Source organism: Ailuropoda melanoleuca, chromosome 4 (assembly GCF_002007445.2).
Source record: "Ailuropoda melanoleuca isolate Jingjing chromosome 4, ASM200744v2, whole genome shotgun sequence".
NCBI lineage: Eukaryota > Metazoa > Chordata > Mammalia > Carnivora > Ursidae > Ailuropoda > Ailuropoda melanoleuca.
Window position 1 is genome coordinate 109,281,649 of NC_048221.1, and position 24,655 is coordinate 109,306,303.

The 24,655-nt window shown below is 40.9% G+C and overlaps 2 protein-coding genes, 1 long non-coding RNA gene and 1 other non-coding gene across 5 annotated transcripts in view; 2 read left to right on the forward strand and 2 right to left on the reverse strand.

Moving 5' to 3' along the window:
* Positions 1 to 4,204: 4,204 nt before the first annotated feature.
* LOC109490813 lies at positions 4,205 to 6,677 on the reverse strand. The gene is made up of 2 exons (XR_004625018.1): positions 6,477 to 6,677; positions 4,205 to 4,682 (listed from the first exon to the last, which is right to left on the reverse strand). It is a non-coding gene; the product is annotated as an uncharacterized LOC109490813 (long non-coding RNA).
* A 4,106-nt stretch (positions 6,678 to 10,783) lies between these two features.
* Positions 10,784 to 13,755, forward strand: MTLN (mitoregulin). The gene is made up of 3 exons (XM_034657288.1): positions 10,784 to 10,841; positions 12,672 to 13,092; positions 13,658 to 13,755. The coding sequence occupies exons 1-2, from the start codon at positions 10,784 to 10,786 to the stop codon at positions 12,941 to 12,943; spliced, it is 330 nt and encodes a 109-aa protein (XP_034513179.1). The 3' UTR covers positions 12,944 to 13,092; positions 13,658 to 13,755.
* Positions 13,756 to 16,969: 3,214 nt separating this feature from the next.
* LOC117802087 lies at positions 16,970 to 17,075 on the reverse strand. Its single transcript, XR_004625147.1, has one exon. It is a non-coding gene; the product is annotated as a U6 spliceosomal RNA (small nuclear RNA).
* Positions 17,076 to 18,581: 1,506 nt separating this feature from the next.
* The window catches only part of NPHP1 (nephrocystin 1), a 58,834-nt gene continuing 52,760 nt past the window's right edge, over positions 18,582 to 24,655 (forward strand). The window contains exons 1-3 of one of the 2 annotated variants that reach the window (XM_019807791.2): positions 18,582 to 18,837; positions 20,004 to 20,077; positions 24,189 to 24,249. In XM_019807791.2, coding sequence (XP_019663350.1) covers positions 18,769 to 18,837; positions 20,004 to 20,077; positions 24,189 to 24,249 — 204 coding nt within the window. In that variant the 5' untranslated portion in view covers positions 18,582 to 18,768. The remainder of the gene's footprint in view (positions 18,838 to 20,003; positions 20,078 to 24,188; positions 24,250 to 24,655) is intronic. The other variant, XM_011234541.3, reaches the window with a different exon arrangement.

Sequence of the window (24,655 nt, forward strand, 5' to 3'; positions counted from 1 at the left end):
CTTAAAAAAAAAAAGTTGGTAATTTTTTAAGTTTTAACACACATATAGATTTGAGTAACCACCACCACAAATACAGATACAGAAACTTCGTGACCCTCAAAAACTTCTTTGTGCTACCCCCTTGTGGTCAAGTCCTTCTCCTTCCCGAACCCTCAGCAACCACTGATCTGTTCTCCAATCTATAGTTTTGCCTTTTCCAGAGTGTCATATACACAGAATCCTAATGCTTTGAGTCTGGTTTCTTTCACACAGCAAAATGCTTTAGAGACTCATCCCTGTTGCTGTGTGCATCCAGAGTAATTCCCTTTTACTGCTGGGTGTGTTACATACAATGGATGTACCACGGTTTATTCATCATTCACCTATGAGAGGACATGTGGGTCTTTCCAATTTTTGGCTACTATGAATAACGGTGCTAAAAACATTAATGTACAGATTTGGGGTAAATATAAGTTTTCATTTCTCTAGGGCAAATTTCTGAGAATGGAATGGTCAACGGGTCAGTGCATGTTTAACTTTTACAAAAGACTGATAAACTGTTCTCGGAGTCACTATACCATTTTGCGTTCCCACTGGCAATGTATAAGAGTTTCAGTTTCTCAGAACCCCGGACAACATGCTTGGTATTGTCATCTGAAAAATGTTTTCGCTGTTGTAACAGGTGTGTAGTGTTATCTCATCACGGTTTTAATTTGCATGTCCCTAATAACTAAGGACGCTGCACATTATTTCAGGTGCCTATCTTCTGTTTATCTTCTCTGGTAAAGTATCTGTTAAAATCTTTCCCAATTTTATATGGCTGTTTTCTAGTTTTGAGAGTTCCTTGTGTATTATGCGTATAGGTTTTATTGGATGTGTGATTTTTAAATATTTTCCCCAGTCTTTGGCTTTTTACTTTCTTAATAGTATCTTTGGCAGAGCAAAATTGTGTAATTTCGATCAAGTTCAATTAATGATCGTGCTTTTGGTATCATAATAAGAATTCTTTGCTTAACCCAAGTTCATGAAGATTCTCTGTTATGTTTTCTTCTAAAAGTCCATAGCTCTGTGTTTTGTAGTTAGGCCTATGATATGTTTTGAATTAATTTTATACACAGTATGAGTTGAGGTTCAAGGTTCATATTTTACTTATGGATGTCCAATTATCCAGCACCATTTACTGAAGACCATCCTACACCTACCGAACTGCCCTCCTTGTCAAAAATCAATTCACCATATTTAGGCTGGAATTTATTCTGTTCTATGTTAGTATCTTCTAAATGTTGAAGCAAAGAAAGATCTTATGCCAACTGTACCTGTAAGCAAAGGTTAACAAAAATCCTCTGTACAGGCAAAATTGACCTTGAGTTAATTTTCTAGCCCCTTTTCCCTAGAAACCTCACAGAGCTGGGACTTCCACATTCTTTATGGTAGAAATGAGCCCTGACTGGTAAAATTCCTCTGACTGGTGTGTAAATGCCTGGTGGGAAGCCGCGCCTCTGGGCTTCCCGGGTATGGTGACTTGTAACTGGGACTTGTGGCCCTGGAAGCTCTGCCTGCAGAACTACGTGCAGGACACTGGTTCCTAGTTGGGACATGAGCTTGGCCCTCACATTTAAGCATCCACTTGGACAGCTCTGTGCACAGCTAGGAGACTACTGCTGAAGAAACACACCGGACTGCCAGGTCAGAACACCGTATCCTGACCTCTATCCTTCTTGGTGAGCCCAATGCCAAGTGCGGACTATTACAGTCATTGAGACTGATTGCCTAGTTAGACCTAAGACCAGCCGCTGGTGAGCATTACAGTAACCAACTCATTCTGCCTTGTACCAGTTCAGGTAATGCACCTGCTTCACTGTTAAAATACCAAATGGTCGAGAACAGATTTGTTTGAAATCTGTGTGCAATTAGAAAAGTAGTTATTCTTCACTTCCTAGTAATTTCTAACCAAAACACCATCTTCTCCTCACCATAATAGATTTATACTTGTCTTTGTTCAGTGTCCGGGTAGACAAAAATAGTCAACGTTACTTGCTTTCACCTGGGAAAAGTAATAGTTCACCTGGACCCAGGAATTCACTGAAGCCTCATCTTAGTTAAAGTAAGACTTTAAGGGGGGAAGGGGGCCCTGGGTGGCTCAGTCAGTTAAGCATATGACTTTGGCTCAGGTCATGATCCCAGGGTCATGGGATCAAGTCCCGCATCGGGCTCCCTGCTTGGTGGAGAGTCTGCTTCCCTCTGCGTCTGTCCTTCACCCCCACTCATACTCTCCCTCTCAAATAAATAAATAAAATCTTAAAAAAAAAACAAACCCGAACAACCCAAGACCCTGAGGATCTGCTATTCCATAGGTGATTACTCTGATCCTGCATATAAATGACCTTGTCTGAGGTTCCCCTGATGTGGATGATTCTAAGACTAACTGTGAGTATCTGCTCACTGACCTGGCCAAGACATGTCAGCTGAAGGAAAGACAGTATCTAAGGAGAGATTACAAACGATCCAACGTTTCCCATAACCCACCACTAGAAGACAGAAAGAAGGACTTCTGAGATTAACTGGGTATTATGCACAGTGGGTACCAAACTTTTCTGAAATAGCAAGAACTTCATACCATTTGACTAAGTCACACTTTTTAGAACCTCTTTCATGGAATGGAATAAGCAGCAATGGAAAAGGCTTCCTATGGTCTCACAACATCCATCTACAATTACCTAAACTGCATTTCCCAGATTATCATAAAACTTCCTTTTTGTGTGTACACAAAAGGAAAGGTTAGATCACGATCTAAAGCTATTAGCACACAGCACGCATCGAAAATCCATGGCCTAGGATTAACCTGTCTTTCGATCCAGTAGTTAAGGCATATCCTATTTGTCTTAGAGCAAGTGAAGCCTTACCTAAACTAGTAGACACATCGATTTGTGCTGGAACTCTTAAATCTGATGGTTAGCACATGCAGAATAGCTCTTACTTCTAACTGAGATCATCTAGCATTTTTCTGCTACTTAATTAACTAATTATGACGTACTGTTCCTTTTGCCTTCACATATACTGTTCTTTGTTGTAACACTCTGAAAGTAGCAATTAATTATTTTTTCTGGAGGTATAAATAACATTTTGTAAATAGCCTCCTGATGATTACGATCCTGCCTACAAAATTTGCCCAACTTGAGGTGATCCTCGACAACTGGAACCTCACTTTGACCTAATAAATGAGTCCAGCCCTTAGAGCTGATCAGTAGTTATGGAGAGTAGAATAACCCTGGAGCTTGCACTACTGCTCATACTCCATATTTACCTACATTTTGTTCCACAGGTGAGATGAAACAACCCATAACCAAACTTAAGGGTAAAGGGAAAACTTAAGGGAAAAACTTGGCTACTCAAAGTAGACTCAGGAAGTTGATGGGATTTGTCTTCAAGCCTGGGAAATACTGGGTCACGATTTCTACGTGCCTTCCGGTCCCATCTTATAATATTCTTAATTATTTTTGTTTGTCCTAAAGCTCTTTAACGTCTGCTGCCCAGAGTCACAAATGCACATCAATCAAAGACAAAACAAGATGAAAACATGTTGACTGATACTCAACTGATAATCAGACTTGTGAAAAGAAACCTCATCTTCAAGAACGATCAATAACAGTGGTAGAACTCTGCCCAATTCCTAGAGTATTTCCTGCAATTCTAATGGATTGAAGATTAAAAAGAAAGATGGAGGAAAAATTTTTCTATCTTCCTCCAAAAAATTATTATCTGACCGAAACAATGAATAACTACTACAACCGGTTTTAAATGTGTCCTGATCGATCCATAACAACATCATATCAGTAATTACACCTCTGAAAACCACACAATTAGCATGAGCTTCCTTTCAATGGGCAAACTTCTGCAAGTGAGCCAGTCATCAATGAATCACTTGCTTTCACAGTTAAGTTTTTTAAAAAGAAATCCCTCAACATTACCACTTTTGAAAACCCACCAATCCCTGAACTCTGTGTGTCCCAAGACCCTGTATAAGGCCGACACTCTGCACTGCTGATAGGGACTGTGCTTTACAAGTATAGTTCTGACTGGCTTACAAAGAAATAAACCCAAAATATCTTTGTTTTAGACAGTAATGAGTGCCCTCTTTCTCAAGTATAATAGTAACGTTTTAGTATTTGCCTGGATTTTGTGTTGTTGATGGTATTTGTCAATTTCTTAAAGTTATGACTTGCAATTTTTCATTACAAATAAATGTTTAATTTTTATCTAAAAATAATAATTTCTTTCAACAAGTATTGATTGAGGACATATTATGAAGAAACAATGATAAACAGAAATAAAAATGGTTCCCACCAACAGTCCACTATAAGAAGCCAAACATTAACCAAATAAACATACCAAAATACATGAAACATATAAGCGTGTCCACTCCACCCATGAAAGATTTAACAGCTATAGGAACTGCCCTCCCGCTGTAAACAATTATTAAAAAGTGGATAAAAGACATTAATCAATTTCAGATGGGGTACAACAGAAAGAACAGAACTGAGGGGCGCCTGGGTGGCACAGCGGTTGGGCGTCTGCCTTAGGCTCAGGGCGTGATCCCGGCGTTGTGGGATCGAGCCCCACATCGGGCTCCTCCGTTGTGAGCCTGCTTCTTCCTCTCCCACTCCCCCTGCGTGGGTTCCCTCTCTCGCTGGCTGTCTCTATCTCTGTCGAATAAATAAATAAAATCTTAATAAAAAAAAAAGAAAGAAAGAAAGAACAGAATTGAGACTCCTGAAAGAAAGGAAACACATGAGATCAGCCCTATTCTTGCCCTATTACCACCTGGAAAGAGTTTTGAGGGTTTCTAAGGGCATAGTGCAGGGAGGGCAAAACCAAACACAACTTGGCTCAGAGTCTTGCTGAGTCGAGGCAATGGAGACTGGAGTTCTGGAAAGAAGATGTGGCTGGAATTTGAAGGGCAAAGTACCAGAAATGAGGTTGCTGCACAAGGAGGGAAAAACACCTCCACGAACTATGGAATAATATCAAACTGTCATATACATGTAACTGGACTCCTCCCCCAAAAAAGGAGGCATAAAAAGATTTGAAGAAAAAAAGTCAAAAGTCTTCTAAATTTGGTGAAAACTATTAAGCCCACAGATTCAAGAAACTTGACACATTCCAAACAGAATGAACTTGGAAAAACTATACAAAACATATCTTAACCAAATTGTTAAAATCTCCTCAGAAAGTCTTAAAATCAGCCAGAGGAAGAAAAGATTTCTTACATACAGATGAAAACTTATTTTCTAAAATTAAGCAAGTGAAATCAGAGAGGGAGACAAACCATGAGAGACTCTTAATCATAGGAAACAAACTGAGGGTTGCTGGAGGGGAGGACGGTGGGGGGATGGGGTCACTGGGTGATGGACTTTAAGGGCATGTGATGTAATGTGCATTGGGTATCACGAGACTGATGAANAATGTAATGTGCATTGGGTATTACGAGCCTGATGAATCACTGACCTCCACCTCTGAAATAATACATTATGTGTAAACTAATTGAATTTAAATTAAAAAATTAAAAATTTTTAATAAAATTAAATTCAGCCAGAAGACAACCGGAACAGCCTTTTTTTTCTTCTTTTTAAATTGAAGTTGACGCACAGTGATACATTAGTTTCAGGTGTACAACATAGTGATTCCACTACTGTATTTGTTATGCTGTGCTCCCCACAATTGTGGCTACCAGTGGTCCCCATTCAATGCTGTTATAGTACTGATAATGGAACACCTTTATATCGCTGCAAGAAAAAACGGTCAACCTCAAATCTGCCAAACATCCATTACCATAGACTATACTGCCACTGTCTCTTGTCTGAATGAGTGCAGTAGTTTCCTAACCAGTTTCCCTACTTCCATCCATGGCACCTTCTGATCCATTCTCCAAAAGAAATCAGATTAATTTTATTAATATGTTAAGAGAACCATGCAAGTCTCCTATTCACAGAAATGGCTGCCTACTTCACTCCAAATAAAATCCAAAGCCCTTGACATGGCCTGCAAGGCCTATCGACTTTTCCTGCCTCTCTTCCACTCCTGCCACTCCAGTTCTCGCTGAGTCAGCTTCTTGAAGCCTCACAACAGTCACAGATACATCCCCTCGGCCAAGAGAAGGCCTCTCCCTCCCTTTCCTGCTTCTGTGTTGTCTCACATCAGGTCCTGTCAGCAAAGTCTGTCGGAGGCCTTTCTTGACAACTCCCATCCTCCCAACCACAGTGAGGCTCTGCTATGTTCCCTCCAGCATGGTACACAGTATTTTTTCATCTAAGCACTCATCAGTGTTTGTAATGCTATATTTATTTGTGCAAGGATTTGATTGTCATCATTCTCTCCCCTAGACAGGAGATCCCTGAGATTGGCTCTGCAAGGAATATGTAGCACTAAATATCCGGCACATGGTATGCACTCAGGAAATACCTACCGGAATAACGAGTGAATTAGAGATGTCCACTTACCTCAGAGTTATGAGGAGACAGGCTGGTGTCTTATTCAGAAGGATTTTCCTGTTCTTTCGGAAAGGATCATGGGAGGCCATTCAACTGTGCATGTCTCCAGGATTACAGACCAGAGAGGTCGACTTGCAGAAGTGCACGACAGCTCCTGGCAAAGAGAAGGATCAAGGTTCACGTTTCCCCCGGGTATTGCTTTCATTCTTGCCTATGCACCAGGGAGGANTAAAAAAAAAGAAAGTAAGAAAGAACAGAACTGACTCCTGAAAGAAAGGAAACACATGAGATCAGCCCTATTCTTGCCCTATTACCACCTGGAAAGAGTTTTGAGGGTTTCTAAGGGCATAGTGCAGGGAGGGCAAAACCAAACACAACTTGGCTCAGAGTCTTGCTGAGCTGAGGCAATGGAGACCGGAGTTCTGGAAAGAAGATGTGGCTGGAATTTGAAGGGCAAAGTACCAGAAATGAGGTTGCTGCACAAGGAGGGAAAAACACCTCCACGAACTATGGAATAATATCAAACTGTCATATACATGTAACTGGACTCCTCCCCCAAAAAAGGAGGCATAAAAAGATTTGAAGAAAAAAAGTCAAAAGTCTTCTAAATTTGGTGAAAACTATTAAGCCCACAGATTCAAGAAACTTGACACATTCCAAACAGAATGAACTTGGAAAAACTATACAAAACATATCTTAACCAAATTGTTAAAATCTCCTCAGAAAGTCTTAAAATCAGCCAGAGGAAGAAAAGATTTCTTACATACAGATGAAAACTTATTTTCTAAAATTAAGCAAGTGAAATCAGAGAGGGAGACAAACCATGAGAGACTCTTAATCATAGGAAACAAACTGAGGGTTGCTGGAGGGGAGGACGGTGGGGGGATGGGGTCACTGGGTGATGGACTTTAAGGGCATGTAATGTAATGTGCATTGGGTATTACGAGCCTGATGAATCACTGACCTCCACCTCTGAAATAATACATTATGTGTAAACTAATTGAATTTAAATTAAAAAATTAAAAATTTTTAATAAAATTAAATTCAGCCAGAAGACAACCGGAACAGCCTTTTTTTTCTTCTTTTTAAATTGAAGTTGACGCACAGTGATACATTAGTTTCAGGTGTACAACATAGTGATTCCACTACTGTATTTGTTATGCTGTGCTCCCCACAATTGTGGCTACCAGTGGTCCCCATTCAATGCTGTTATAGTACTGATAATGGAACACCTTTATATCGCTGCAAGAAAAAACGGTCAACCTCAAAACTGCCAAACATCCATTACCATAGACTATACTGCCACTGTCTCTTGTCTGAATGAGTGCAGTAGTTTCCTAACCAGTTTCCCTACTTCCATCCATGGCACCTTCTGATCCATTCTCCAAAAGAAATCAGATTAATTTTATTAATATGTTAAGAGAACCATGCAAGTCTCCTATTCACAGAAATGGCTGCCTACTTCACTCCAAATAAAATCCAAAGCCCTTGACATGGCCTGCAAGGCCTATCGACTTTTCCTGCCTCTCTTCCACTCCTGCCACTCCAGTTCTCGCTGAGTCAGCTTCTTGAAGCCTCACAACAGTCACAGATACATCCCCTCGGCCAAGAGAAGGCCTCTCCCTCCCTTTCCTGCTTCTGTGTTGTCTCACATCAGGTCCTGTCAGCAAAGTCTGTCGGAGGCCTTTCTTGACAACTCCCATCCTCCCAACCACAGTGAGGCTCTGCTATGTTCCCTCCAGCATGGTACACAGTATTTTTTCATCTAAGCACTCATCAGTGTTTGTAATGCTATATTTATTTGTGCAAGGATTTGATTGTCATCATTCTCTCCCCTAGACAGGAGATCCCTGAGATTGGCTCTGCAAGGAATATGTAGCACTAAATATCCGGCACATGGTATGCACTCAGGAAATACCTACCGGAATAACGAGTGAATTAGAGATGTCCACTTACCTCAGAGTTACGAGGAGACAGGCTGGTGTCTTATTCAGAAGGATTTTCCTGTTCTTTCGGAAAGGATCATGGGAGGCCATTCAACTGTGCATGTCTCCAGGATTACAGACCAGAGAGGTCGACTTGCAGAAGTGCACGACAGCTCCTGGCAAAGAGAAGGATCAAGGTTCACGTTTCCCCCGGGTATTGCTTTCATTCTTGCCTATGCACCAGGGAGGAAATGATTCTCACTTGGAAATCACACAACCAGGCACATTCACTTCGCTTGCCCACCTTGCCTAAGTCCCAGCCTCTTAGCGTGTGTACTGGTCTAGGCAGGTCAGTGAGTTCAGCACGACACCCACTCACACAAGAATGTTTCTTCCCACTTCCAAAAACTCAAGGGGAAGAGAATGGGAAACAAAGGGTCTGGCAGTTAAAACTTCTGAGACACAGGGCTGTGTGCTTGTGGCTCCAGGGAACAGACCCAGCCAGAGTTCTTCTGGGCCAGAACTCAAGGACCTAAGGAGATGAATGTTAATGTTATCCATGTTAACATGTTAATCATGGCAAAGTTTCATCCCTTCTGGAGGCTTTAGGGTATAAAATGACTGCTTTGTTGCATAGGGTCCTGGAGTTGCAGAGGAAATCAATTCCATTTATACACTTTAAATGAATTCATAAGCAATAAAGATCTAATACTATAAATGGCAAAACCTTTTCCCTGGGCAAGTACTTCAAACAGCAAACTCAACAATGGCAGTTAATGTATCATTCAAAAGACACTCATGTAATCAACTAACTCATTACACTTAACTATTCAGCCTGTTAATCCAAATTTAATCATCACCTCAAAGCTAGTTGACCATTATCAAGTCTACTAAAATGTTCCATTGAAAGAATGCACCCTGGGGAAAAAAACAGTCTCAAGGCAGGGACACAATGACTCTTTAAAAGTGATTTAAAATCTTACACCCCTGCCTCCTTCCCAGCAGCTCTGCTCTCCCCGCTGGCCAGGGTTTCCTCCTGCTAAAATAAGGGCATTCCTATGGTGCCTGCCAGCTCTAGTCACCTAAGGTTTTCCCATATTCAAGGCTTGATGTAGTACACATGTGCACATGATCTGGTTTATTTTTAGCCCAAAGGCCACTTAGGGATGAGGTAAGAATTCCAAGTGAGTTTCAAATTTGCAATAATACCAGTGGCCCAAGCACACGACTTCAAGCTGCCGACACTGGATTTAAAAATGGTCTTTGGGGCACCTGGATGGCATTCGACTCTTGATCTCTGTTCGGGTCTTGATCTCGAGGTTGCGAGTTTGAGCCCCACATTGGGCTCTCTGCTGGGCATGGAGACTACTTAAAAAATATAAATAAAATAAAAATGTCTTAGAGCTACTGAATCATACCAGACTCTTCATTTTACAAATGAAAAAAATGAGATCCAGGGAAATTTCATTTCTTCTGGTGATCTTACTTACCTTTCAAGAGCCAGTTCAGGCACGCACATATAAGACTCCCCTGACTACTCCTTGCTGTCATCAACCCCAAATATTTACTGACTGTGTGTTAGGTACGAGCCCCTATTGCAGGCACTTGGGATCCACCAGTATACAACTGAAACAAAAATCCCTGCCCTTGAGTAGCTTACATTGTAGCAGGGGACATGCAATAAACAGTAAGTGTAATAAATACAAATAAATACTGTAAATCCTACAGTAGGGGGAAGGCTATAATACTATGGAGGAAGAGACTAGAGCAGGGAAAAGGAGGTCAGGAGTGCCAGAGAGTGGGGGTTGGTTCGTTTGTGATTTTTAAACAGTCATGTAGGTCTTGTTGAGAAGGTGGCAGTTGACAAGGACCTAAAAGGGGTAAGGAAGTTAGTAATACAGGCACCTGGTAGAAGAGTATGCCAGGCAGGGAGACAGCACATGCAAATGTTCTCTTTTATTTTTAAGATATTTATTTATTTGAAAGAGAGAGAGAGAGAGAGTGTGTGTGTGTGTGTGTGTGTGTGTAATTGGGAGGAGGAGAAGAGGGGGAGAGAGAGAGAATCCTCAAGCAGAATCTACAGTGAGTGGGGAGCCCAATGCAGGGCTCGATCCCAGGACCCTGAGATCATGACCTGAGCTGAAATCAAGAGCCGGACGCTCAAACTACTGAGCCACCAGGCGCCCCAGCACATGCAAATGTTCTTAGGTAGCAGCAGGCCTGATGAGCACAAGAAACAATGAGCACATCGGTGAGAGAAGTAAGGATTAGAGAGAAACTGAGCATGCAGAGCTCTGTGGACCAATGCTGAGACCTTGATTTGAGCAGAAGAGTGAGAGGATCCAACTCCTGACCTACAAGGTTCATTCTGGCTGCTGCATGGAGAACAGAATGTGGTGGACAGACACAGAAGCACAGAAACTTGAAGGGGGCTATTGCAGTGACTTAGGTAGGAGATGATGGCAGCTTGGAACCAGTGGTAGCTATCAAGTGAGGAGTAGTGAGAAGTGGTTTAATTCTGGCCATATTTTGAAAATACAACCAACAGATTTGGTTGATAGATTAGATGGATTATAGGAGAGAATGTTTCTGAGGGTTTTCTTCTTCTTCTTTTAAGTCTAACCTACATACTTAACTAAATATTCCAATTCATCAGAATGTGTCATAATTATTTTTCCGTCTTTCACTCTGCACCAAGCTGTCTGAGGGCAGATGTGCTGTATTCACTTCTACATTCCCAATGCCTCCTGCAGCATTCAATAAATATTTGCCAAATAAATGATCATGAACCAAGGCAGATGTGAATTCATATTGGACCCAATACCGTCTTTATCATCTCTCTGCCAAGATGCGTTCTACCTCAAGTATGAAAATCCATCTGCTAATATGAGGTCAGTCAGGCCCCAATCTAAGAGTTCAGACTACATGCTGGTCTCTCTTTCCTGACTGTATTAGTTTTCTACTGCTGTGTAACAAATTACCACAAACATAGTGACTTAAAAAGCAATGCACATTTATAATATCAGCCACTCACGGGTTAGGAGTCCAGGCACATGGTCTTCTGTAAGGTTATCACAAGGCTACAATCAAGATATCAGCCAGGCTGTGTGTGTTCTTACTTGGAGGGTGAACTGGAGTAGATTCTGTTTCTAAGCTTATTCAGGTTGTGGGCACTTAATCTCCTTGGACCATAGAACTGAAGGCTCCAGTTTTTTGCTGTTGGCTGGCGGCATCTTGCTGCTTCTAGAGGCTACCTGCAATCCTTTCTTCTTCAACATGTTCACTCACTTCAAGCCCACAAGGAGACTCATCAGTCTGTAAAAAGAAATGTTATACAGCATAAAGGAATCCCAGGAGTAACATCCCGGCACTTTTGCTTTATTCTATTAGTTAGAAGCAAGGCACAGGTCAAGCCTACACTCAAGGAGAAGAAATTACACAAAAGCGTGAACATTGGGAAGTGGAAATCATCGGGGGCCGCCTTAGGGTCTGTCCACCACAATGACTTTTATCATTAGAATTTTTTTACCATTCCAACAATTCTGACCCAGTGTTAGGTCTGGCATAGTACATCCCTCTAGACTTCGCTGTCCACTATTGTAGCCACTAGCCCCATAATGTGACCAGTGTGATGGAAGAAAAGAATTTTGAACTTCTTTTAAAATTTTAATGAATTTAAATTAAATTTAAAAACTGATACTCAACTCAGTTATTGGAAAAATTTTTATGTGTCTTTGGAACAATCTGGGTATATGAATCTAACTTCTCAATGAACTTTTATGAAACCTAGACACTCACTGATCAAGTATTTCCACTGAAAATTTAGTGTTCCCATTGAGATATGCCGTTAATTATAAAATCACTAGATTTCGAAGATTTAGTATAAAAAAGGGAATAAAATATCCCATTAATCATTTTTATATTGATTGCTTGTTGAAATGATAACATTCTGTATATACTGGGCTAAACAAAATACATTATTAAAATAATTTTCATGTTTCTTTTTTCTTTTTTTTTAATGGGTTACCAGTAAATCAAGTTACGAATGCGGCTTGCAGTCTACTGCTGAGAGAAAATACAAAGAGGTATTCAGCTGACAATGAGGTTGGAAAGGCACACCACTGAAGTTAGCTAATAAGGCAAGACAACAGCTGTCTGATGCTAAACAATAATCACTGTAGCCGCTCAGAGGAGGGGAAGCCGGGGACACTCACAGGCCGGCCAGACTTCAGCAGAAGGCGAGCTAGACGAAGCTGAGCGTTGAGTGGACGCGCCGCAGGACGCGCTGCGCACGCACAGCTGCGCGCTCCTCCGGGGAACGTGGGGCGCCATTTGACCCTGCCGCCGCGCCGTAGGTCGGGCTGCACGCCGCTGGCTGCCATGGCGGACGTGTCCGAGCGGACGCTGCAGCTGTCTGTGCTGGTGGCCTTCGCGTCCGGGGTGCTCGTGGGCTGGCAGGCGAACCGGCTACGGAGGCGCTACCTGGACTGGAGGAAGCGGAGGCTGCAGGACAAGCTGGCGACGACTCAGAAGAAGCTGGACCTGGCCTGAGACCCCGCGCTGTCTGCCCCCGCCGGCCCCCGCTCGCCCCCGCTCGCCCACCTCGCCTCGCCCACTCGGGGGCTCCGGCCGGGCTCCAGCGTGAGCCACGGTAGCTTCATACTCCCCTTCTGGTGCGCGTTGCTCATTTTGGAGAGCCGGTGAGTAGTACTTAGGGGGCGGAGACTAAGGGGAGACCTTGGGATCGAGCGAATACCTTAGGGTAGGAGTGCCTGTGGATGCCTCACAGGAGGTGAGGGTTTGTTTTCCCCAATAACTTGCACTGTGGTGTCCTAGTTCAGCTCACTGCGTGCCTTTAGTGGGAATGTCTTACCACGTGCAACATTGTTGCACCTTGACATTAAACTTCAAAAAGGAAAATACTGGAAATGAAAGGAAGAAGAAAACGGACCGTGGAGGCCTGCCACCTCCTACCCCTTTATCATTCTTTTCGATGATATCCCTGGTAGACCATAGTACATCTTTGCATTCATGTTTTGTAATCTCCAATCTGAATTCTTTGGTTGTTGGCAGCCTGGTAAAGTGGAAAGACCAGTGGCCTGGAAGTTAGGAGCCTTCCATCTAGTGGTAGCTTTACCATCAGAGCTGTGAAAATTTAATTATCTGTAACATCGAATCTTACAGTTCATAGTTTAACTCCACAATAGAATAATTTGAAGTTAACTTTTATATATTTCTGATTGTTTTTCTCTTTTCTATTTCCAGCGGTTTGTCGACGATGGATATAGAGCACTGGACAGATCTAATTTCTCCTTGCACTTTATGAGTCAATTTTATTTTCAAAATAAAAAAAATTTTAAACATCTTTGAATCTTCTATCAAAAGGAAAGGAGTATCTTGCCTGCCAGGCAGTTTACTTCATCAAAAGATCTGGATTCTCAAAACGGAACTATTATTGTTTTTGAGCAATCTATGCCAGTTCCTTGTACAACTGCAAACCAGAGTTGGCCTAGTGACTGTATGAATCCTTTTGGCCAGCTGTTAACTGTTGGACCTGTTCAGGAAGGCAAGGACTGTGTAAAAATAACTGAGTTAAGGGTGACGTATATGCCCCAAGGATGGAGTGACAACATACTCCACTTATTACTGGCAAAAATTTCATTTATATGTCATTATAGAATATATATTAAAGGAAAAACCTTCTTGACTAAAGCTTAGTGATAAATTCCAACTATTATCTAAAAATCAGGAGTAAGTGACTAAGTCCTTGGTTACTTTTGATTTGCAAGAGGTGTTTTCTATAACACTGTCCTTGCTCATTCTTATAAAGATTAATTTTGTGTCTCAGCACATTTAATAGCAGCTCCATATTAACATAAGAAAATTCAGAAAAGTTCTTTCCACACAAAGCTTTTAATTTTCCATTTTACTGGGGCCATTATGCTTTATTACTTCCAACTCTTGTTTTCATTTTGTGAATGCAAGGACTAAAATGTTGGTTCTTAGAGCTCATCCCATCTGGACTACAGTTTGTTTCTGAACCATATGAGAAGATAAAGGCCATCAGGTGGGAATTCCCTCATTGTTCTTCCTCAATAGCTCTGTTGAGGGCAGCGATTTTCAACAGGGCTGCACAATATAATCATCAAGAGAGCTTTAAAAATACTGATCTGTGCATGCCCCTCCCCACAGATTTCGGTTCAAGTAGTTTGGAGGGTGCCTGGGGATTGGGATTTTTAAAGCTTTGCAGGTGACTGTGATGCCCAGCAGAGGTTGAAAACCACTGGTTTTGAGGCTTTATCTCATTAGCTTCTTTCTCAGAAGAGAAGATGAATTCTGCATCCCACCCCCACCTTCACCTCCCCCTCCCAAGGACCTTCCTTGTTCTCTACTACACCATTTCTATCTAGCATCTGCAGGTCTCTCCCTGCTTTCCCTCTATTTACAAACATGCACAGATCTTGACTTTAAAAAAAATCTTTAGTTGACCCCATCATTTGCTAATTAGAAAAAGTGGTCCACTATCACTTTCTTCCTAAATATTTTACCCATTAACCTGCTGCAGTCTGCCCTCTGCACCCCTAGAGCTATTGTTATCTAATGGCCATTTCTGAATACTTAATTTTCACCTCCAGAGTATTTGATAATGCCAGCTTCTCCTTTAAAATTCTTCCCATGCTTCCCTAATAATTTAAAACCTTCCCAAGTTTCCAAACTTTTACTACTGCTTCCTTTCCCAAGTTCTTTCAACTTCAATCCTTGGTCCTCTGCTCTGTCCTTTCCTTTTGATTACCCAACCAGTCCCTAGGCTTAACTATCCTATCCAAGCAGAACCCCCTCTAAGACATTTCTGTCCCACCTGATCCTTTTATTTCCAGCTTCAAACTTAAACTGCCTAGTGGGTGTTTTCATTGGATAATCCTCAAGAACTCAAATGCAATGTGTACAGTGTAGGTGGTAAAGCTTCATGATTCTAGTCCATCACCCTAGCTCATAAGCTCTTTGAGGCCAGTGCCTTAAACATTTTGTACCACAGGTCCAACCACTGCTTTCCACCAAGGTGCTCATATATTTGACACTTATATTTTGAGGTGGATTATTTTAAGATCCTGAACTAGCCAACTTTCTCTATTCTCTGCTGTAATCCCTTTTTAGTAGGCTTGTAACTACTTGGTTCCACTAGTTCTACATAACAAGTCTCTCAAAAGCTATTAAATTCTTTTTGTGTCCCCTGTAAGGGAGCAATATAAAGTTGATATTCGTTTTAACACACTGATGGAAGAAAATCATAATGAGTTTTACAAAATAGCTTATTCTCAGGAGAAAAAGTCGCCATGTTTTCCTTGGTTTCAGCTACCTCACTGCAAAACTTTCTTGCCAGGTTACTTTTGATGTAGGAAAGACATTAGGGTTCGGAGCTGATGGCAAAGAGAATTCTTAAGGTGTCTTCAGTGCAAAAAGGTGGTTTTATTAAAGCATGGGGACAGGACCCATGGGCAGAAAGAGCTGCACTGGGGTCATGAGGAGTGGCAATTATATACTTTCAAGTTGGGAGGGTGTTAGGGGTAGGGTAAGTCTCTAAGAAATTTTGGAAACAAGGTTTCCAGGACCTTTCCTATTGGCTAGGAAAAGGTCATTTATTACTGTTTAGTAAAAACTCAATCATGAGACCCTTCAGATGTATATCAGTGGGTCATAGAGATAAGTTTCCAAAGTAATTTTTATATGTTAAAGTAGACTTACAGGATCCTGGGGATCAGGCTAAGATTGTCTTTTGCCCTCAGCAAAGTATTAACATTAAGGAAACTGAGTTCCTAAGGAGTCACTCTGCCTTGTCAGTGGCCTGTAAGTAGTAAGGAAATTTAATTTTTCTTTGCCTTTGTTTCCTACATCACTTAGGCATGGCATCAAGAGATAACAAGAAAGAAGCAATAAGTACTGTTAAGGTGACTGTGCTGAGCATTACAAATCCAAAGAAATATAAATTAATGGAAAAGGCAACTAAGTAATCTCATCCCTACGGCACACTGAATACTTAAATAGTATTTTTCAGCCTAAAAAGTGCACATGAAACACAGGGGTATTATTAAAATATAAGTTCTGATGATGTAGGTCTATGGTGGGGCCTGAGAAAATGCATTCCTAACAAGCTCCTAGGTGATATTGATGATGCTGATCCAAGACTCAAAGAAATAAATGGTTATAAACCTGAGTATGGCAAAAAATATATAAAATTAAAGTCATCTTTCCACTTGAGGTGAACAACAATAAGAAGCTTTTTTGCGTCCTTCCCCATTGTTTATATATACACACACATATAGGGGTTTTGCTTATTTTTACCAACATAGAATTATACTATATTCATGACCCTGTAACTTCCATTTAAAATATGGAAATCCTTATAAATCAGATATAGAATATTTTTTCTAACTTACTTATAGATACATATTTAAAATAAATAAGGATTTCATAAATGAATTTTGCATACCTCTTATAATATCACTTAGAAGTACTGATTTATTAATCCATTTAAAAATATTTTATAGCAATCCTTTCTCATTTGTTACAAACTTTTTTTTTAACATAGGATGCTTCACAAATTTGCATGTCACCCTTGGGCAGGGGCCATGCTAATTTTCTCTGTATTGGTCCATTTTAGTATATGTGCTGCCCAAGTGAGCCCTGTTACAAACCCTTTTTTAAAAATTTTATTTATTAGAGAGTGCATGCACATGAGCAGGGGGAGGGGCAAAGGGAGACGGAGAAGCAGATTCCCCGCTAAGCATGGAGCCCAACATGGGGCATATCCCAGACCCTGAGATCATGACCTGAGCTGAAGTCAGATGCTTAACCAATTGGGCCACCCAGGTCCCTTTTACAAAACTTTTAATGAAAATACTATGTCTGCCTATTTAAGGGAATTTTAAAGTATCATGAGTCATAGTGGAGGAGTTAATTCAAAATAAAGACCTGAGCTACAAAAAAGCAGATAATACCAAGTTGGTCAAGGCTATGAAAAACAAAAACCCATATAGATAGAGTAAATTGGTACAACTTTGGGAAAATAGGCAATATCTACTAAAGCTGAACATAAAACATGCCTTGTGGCCCAGCACCATGTACATATGTTTGTACTATGTATATATGTAAGTAATAGCACTGTTTGTAAGAGCCCTTAACTGAAAACTACCCACATGTCCAGCAACAGTGGAATGAATAAGTGTATCACACACATGAATACCAGACAGCAATGAGAACTGAACAAATTACAACTACATATGATGATATGGATGCATCTCACAAACATATTGACTGGAAAAAGCCCAACAAGATGCCAGGACACACTGCATAATTCCGTTATACAGTTTTAAAAGAGGCAATCAATTTTTTGTTGTTAGAAGTTACGACAGTGTTTACTTTTGGCAAAGGAGGGTGGGTAGGGATTAGGAGGGGAAGACTACTTAGGGTGCTGGTAATGTTCTGTATCCCAATCTGGGTGATGTGACATGAGGGTGTGCTCAATATGAAAATTCAATGAGGTGGACACTTGTCACTTTATATATATTTGAAGAAAAAAGTACACAAATAAGTAGCATAGTAGTTGGGCCTGTGGAATCAACCTCTTTGTTGTACTGAAAAGCATTCATTTAGTGTAGTTAAAAGTGAGCTCTATCATCATCATTCTTATTCGGTGCAGAGCAAAGTTTGGGAATTGGGATTTAAATGGATTCGGTACCACCTGGGAAAACGTTATTACACTCTCCCTGAGAGGATATGTAAAATGGAGATCATAATTATTTGCTCACATACTTGTTGAACAGACAAAATCACCGTCCTCACAGAACTCAGGATGGACAACGTGCAAAACTAAAATGAGACGGAACCAGTAATACCCCAAATGGCAAAGAATTAAAAGCTGTCCTTTGAAGTGAGAATATGCGACAAAATCATGTAACCCATGATAGGATACACATAGGAAAGCTATCCTTGCAGTTAATTTAAGAGTTTAAGATGCTTAAATTGTACCTTAAGATTAGTTTAGCAAAACTGGCAACAGAAAACAAACGCCGTAACACCGAGAACCCCGAGAGTAATGGCGTGGTAATACCGAGGTACTGTGGGACATATAGTTTCCCACGCCTTTGGGCACTCTCTCCCACCTCCACTCCAACCCTGCGGAACTGGCCAGTAAAAGAGGACTACCTGGGCAACGGGCCTAATCTGAGAGCCCGGGACCTGCGGGGTGGCGGGAGGCTACCACAACAGACCGCGGCCTCCACGTTCTTCTTCGGACGCGCAGTGATTGCGTCACCTTCCCCCGCCGCCGCCGTGGTTTCCCTGGAGACCGGCGCGCGCTCAGCGCGGAGGCGAGGAAGATGCTGGCTAAGCGGCAGCGCAATCCTCTGCAGGCCCTGCAGCGCCGCAGTCAGGAATTGAAGCTACAGGTATCGTCTGGCTGTCCAGCCGGGGTGCCTGGGCACCACGAGGTGGCCTGGGCTGTGGCGGCGGGCGAAATCTGGGGTGCACCCTAATCCTGGCAACCTACCCCAACCCACTTACCCTCCCCAGTAATAGCGCTCCCTCCCTCACCCCAACATCCGGCACTAACCCCGATTCTAACCCCTCCTGCTTCTAAACTCAACCCCCGGGAAGCTGAACCTCCCGAAAATCGTGACCCATCGACTAAGCGCCCCCCCTCCTCCTAACGTCTCAGTCTCCAACCTGACAACTCCCTTAACCCACTTCACCTCCAAATCTAATCTTAACAGTAACCTTTTCCAACCAACTCTGCGCCCATCGCTTTCCTCTACTCTCCATTGCCCCCTTACTTTTGAGCCGTTTTCCACTAGAGGCAGCTTTTGCTTCACATGAATTCAAATGAAATAGATGTCAAAGAATAGTCTTAATACGTAAGAAAAATATTAGGATACGACAGATTAGCAAAGGACGTGAACTAAAGAAGAAGTGCAAGGAACTCATAAACATGAGAAGAGTTAAATAATCAAGTAACTGCAAAGGAAATAGAATATCACGAACATTTTTAAATGTTTTGTCAGTACTGGGGAGGGTGTGATGAAACACGCACTTATATACCCTGCTCCAGAGTATAAGGGACAGCCTTTCTCGAAAGCAGTTTCACAAGATGTAGCAAATATTCACGCTCCTAGCCTGGGTAATTACATTTCCTGGGATTTGCCATACATAATAATAAAAAATTTATTGGAACAGAGATTAATGTATAAAAGTGTTCATCACAGTGTTACTTATATTAGAAAAGACTGGATATCACTTAAATAATCAGTAATAGGGGAGTGGATAAATAACTTATGATGGGACATAATACCCGTGGTGCATTATTTATGAGGATTGCAGTTTACTTTGAAATACATAAAAAATAAGATGGATTGATGAATAGATCAAAAAGGTATAGTAAAATATTAACGGTAGAATCTAGGTAGTGGGTATATGGGGGTTCACTGTGACATTCTTTAAACTTCATTGTATGTTTAAAAGTGTTCATTGTGAAATATTGGGAAAGAGAATTAAACTTTTATTTCCTAAGGTTACATGGTATTTAACAATATATTCTAACAGTCTCTGTTTATTGTAGGTTGATAGCTTGCTTTCTGAGAGTCGATTGAAAGGAGCTCTAGATGCCAGTAAAAGGAGAGATATTTATCAAAGGTAAAACTTACTAATTATATACACTTTCCAGAAACCATACTTAAATTTCAGTGGGCAGTATTTATAGCATAGAAATCGTTTGAGGGGTTATTTCTTTCCTTTTTTTTATGGTACAATTTCTTTTTTTTTTTTTTAAGATTTTATTTATTTATTTGACAGAGAGAGACAGCCAGCGAGAGAGGGAACACAGCAGGGGGAGTGGGAGAGGAAGAAGCAGCCTCCTAGCGGAGGAGCCTGATGTGGGACTCGATCCCACACGCCGGGATCACACCCTGAGCCAAAGGCAGACACTTAACGACTGCACCACCCAGGCGTCCCTATGGTACAATTTCTAAAAAAGCAAAGTATTAATGGGAAATAATACTGAGGTAACAGTGAATGAAACTTTCCAAAATGTATTTAAAAATATTTCTTGCAATTATCTTTATCTCCCAGCCTAAATAGTGATGAAATGGTAAGATTAAATAGAGAATTACAAATGTTAAAAAGCAGCAACTAACATTTTTTTAGTACTCTGTATGTCCCAAACAGTGTGGTCCACACTCTAAAACCTCTTTCTTGATTAATTTTCACAATAACACCATAAGATACTTATTAATATACTTGAGAAAATTAAGGTTCCCACAGTGGTTTGCTAATATGTCTACCATGACTTTGCTATAAGACATTAAAGTGGGCAGGCAATAAAAATGTTTGAAGACCGCTGAGAAATGCAGAATTCAGTAAAGCAAAAAAGAGAGTTTCACTGCAGTCTCATTGTAGTTAGAGGCCTTGGTCCATTGGAATCAAATGGAAGGATTACAGCATGGTATAACCGGGATCTAGGAAAAACTAAGCTAAACCTGAAGGTTATGGACTTGCTGTTGTGAGAGCAACTATAAGAACTGTTCAGTGTCAGCATAGTGGCTGAGGCGGAGTTATGGTAGATCTTGGCCTACTGTAGTAGCTCAGATCCTGGGATCTGGTCAGAAAACTCTCAGCCCCTACATTTGAATAATAACTGGCTGATTATACAGTAAAAATAGCTTGTACTTAAACCTTTGAAGATATTGTCAGGTTTCTTTGTACTCAGTGTTAAGTGAATAAGTTTGATGATTGTTCCTTAAAATTGACTTGTTTGGGGCTTTTCTCTTTAGCCTTGGTGTTTTGAAATTTCATCTTGATTTGGGTGTCATTTTTATCTGCTGAACGCTCAGTGGGTCTTTTCAGCTTGAAAACTCTTGGTTCTCATGAGCTCTGGGAGATTTTCTTTTCCTAAAAGATCTTTTTTTTTTTTTTTAAACACTCCTGTTTGTCTCTTTCTTCCTAAAACATCTTTGAGTTGGGTAGTGAACCTCCTGGACTATTCTTGGTCTCTTAACTCCCCATTAAAAGTTTTCGTTTCTTTGTCTTTTTATTTACACCTGGGAGATTCTCTTTTTTTGGTTCCTCCGGACTCTGATTATTTATTTATTTAATTTTGGTTACTCGTAAATTTTATCTTCCATGTTGCAGTTTTCTTTATTATATCTGGTGGTCCTTGGGTTATCATTTTTATTTAAGAATGTGGGAGTAGTTTGATTATTCCAGATAGCAGTCCAGGATTCTTCTATTGTTGTGTATATAGGTCTCTTTCCTACAGTATTATCCCCTGAATGAGAGTTAAGTTCTTTGTACGTGGGCAGGGATTTTCAGGGGCTGCAAATAGTCATTAGGCTGAGGCATGCCCAGTGCCAGAATTGGGTGGGCTTTAACCCTGGTGTATAGAAAACTTATTTGGCAACTGTAATTCTCCCCAGGTCATTCATTAACTTTATTTTTTAGAGACGAATCCTCTGGTAAGGAGGGAGAGCAGAGGGGGGTGAGATAAGAGAAAGGGAAAGCTAGCTGGCTCATATTTTCTGTGAACAGACTTTTAAAGAGCCAGACTTCTTATCAAAGGGCCTTAAATAAATCTGAACTTAATCACTATCTTTACTCTCTTCCTAAATAATATAAAGACCATAGATTAAGATTAATTGCCTTTATAGCTTAGATGTTATGGATATCATTTAATTAATATAACATAATATAACATAACATAATATATAAAGCAAATTCCAGCCATTGTGGTTGTCTTCATCTGTAGAACTTCATAATATATTCCCTTAGACACACTTTAATTACCCCTCCCTCCCCAGTCCTTCCTATCTGCTGACCCAAATTGTGGTGTTCTCTGCCGGGCAGATCTTGTTCCTCTTAGGGACTTCTTCCTCTCTTTACAGAAGAACATGCTTCCATCTTTCTTCCAAGCAGCAGAAATTTATTGAAATACCTTGTTGACAGGTGGTCCCTCTTTCATTGTCCTACGTTCAGGGTTTATTACCTTTTAAAATGTTTTAATCATTTTTTGTGGGGTTTCAGGAGGTGGTGAGGATGAATGTATGCTTGAGTTTTTATCCTGATCCAGAAATCTTAAAATATCTGGACAGTTTGAGGAGTTCAATAATTTTATAGATATGAAGGAGATCATTATAATAAATAATTTGTTTCATAGTTTTCTACTCCAGTTCTGAAGTGAAATTTTTGAGTCTAGTTTCAGTTAGGATTCTTTTGGTCTGAGTAACAGGGCACCTGTTAAAACTAGTGGCTCTACAGTCAGTCTCATTCCATGAAAATTCTGGAAGTAGGTTCTCCCAGGGTGGATAAGTGGCTTGTGATGTCCTCAAGACCAGCCCTTGTTGTCACTGTGCTCTGTCATCCTCGTCCAGTCATGATGGCTCCCCTCACCTTTACAGAGTCCTCAGGTATCCGTATCTAAAAGCAGAAAGGGTGAAGGATTCTTTATGTGCTGCACCAGGGAGGATAAAATGGGAGGCCGTGCCCAACATATTTCTTTCATGTTCTGCTGGCCAGCGCTGGGCCACACACCCACCCTACCTGCAATGGATTCTGAGCACTGTCAGTGTCAGTGTCAAAGGGGGGCTAACGCTGTCAGCATAGAAGCAGGTGGCAGAAGGGCTTTCGGATAAGTAACCAGCAGGGTCAGCCTCAGTTCATATTTTCCCTTCCTTTCTGCCTCTTTCACAAAGGATTTTTGTCCCCTTTTTTGCTACTTACTTCATTTCGTTAGTTTCTGTAAGAAACTAATAGTTCTGTAAGGAAAAACAATACTCAAACAGCATAAAAAATACTGATTCTCACAAGTAATCTTTTGAGAAAGCATTTGAATTTTGATAACTGTCATTATTAGATATAGCCCCATTTCAGTCATTTTTATACATCTTACTTGGGTCTAAGACATAAGCTACGTTATATGAGGGGAGCCTGGGTGGCTCAGTCGTTAAGCATCTGCCTTCGTCTCAGGGCGTGATCCTGGCGTTCTGCGATCGAGCCCCACATCAGGCTCCTCTGCTGGGAGTGCTTCTTCCTCTCCCACTCCCCCTGCTTGTGTTCCCTCTCTCGCTGTCAAATAAATAAATAAATAAATAAATAAATAAATAAATAAATAAATGAATAAATGCATAAATGCATGCATGCTATGTTATATGAGCTGTCTATGGAATAATTAAAACACTGTACCCATCTAGCTAGGCCAAGCTCAAGAGGGGAATGTGCTGCGGTGGGAAGAGGCCAGCTATAGAATCTTAAACTCTGTCTTCACATGTTACTCCACCATTGGCCAGCTGTGCTCCCTCCTTTGAACCTCACCTTCCTTCCGCTGGAGTGAGAGTTGGTATGAGGCGCAAATGAGATGGCGCTTGCAAAGTGCCTAGCATTCTGCGTGATGCACAGCACACTTCGTCATTGTCGTCCTTAGGGGTGTCTCCTGGGCTAGGTCCTAGGTTTATGGAATTTTAGAGCTGGAGAAGCATTTTGAAGTCCAGTGCTTTCTTTATTTTAGAGATAGGAAACTGAAACTCAGAGTCACGTAAGCTTTCTGAGCCTTGGCTGTCATACCTGTGTAGCTCAGAGCATGTAAGGATCACCCGAGCTGGTGGGTAGAAAAGCAGTTACAGGCGAACTTTTTAACATCATTCATACAATAGTTAATTGCCTTGCCAGCTTAAAGACTTTTGTGTGATTTTATAAAACAACTTTCTAGCTTGACAATAGAAAATTTAATATTTTTTCTTTCTTTTTGAAAATTTAGATGTATCCAGTTAAAACAGGCAATAGATGAAAATAAAAATGCTCTTCAAAAATTAAACAAAGTAAGTATTACAGTTAATGATATTACAGAAAACCTGTTTTTATACAGATGTTTTCCGTAAGTGGGAATTCATTAGAGTGGGTAAGTTCCTGGGTTTGCTTTAGTGGTGGTGAAGTCTAACTGTGGTCAGTGCGGACTTGCCCCACTGGCTTACTGAGGTGTGCTTTGGAGCAGAAAAGGCAGGCCTCTAAATGCTGAGAAAAGTTCAGGTTTGGTGAACTTACCCAGCATTGAGGACCTAGAAAATCCAAGAAGGTATTTTTATTTTTGCATTGTGTGAGTTTTATGTTTTACAGATTAGAGTTGTTTTGATTTTCGTTGCCCTATGGGGAGAGTACATAATCTGGCCCTGAGGGTAAATGGTAAAGAAGCTTCTTGTGTCACATGGCAGCTCTAATATCAGTGAC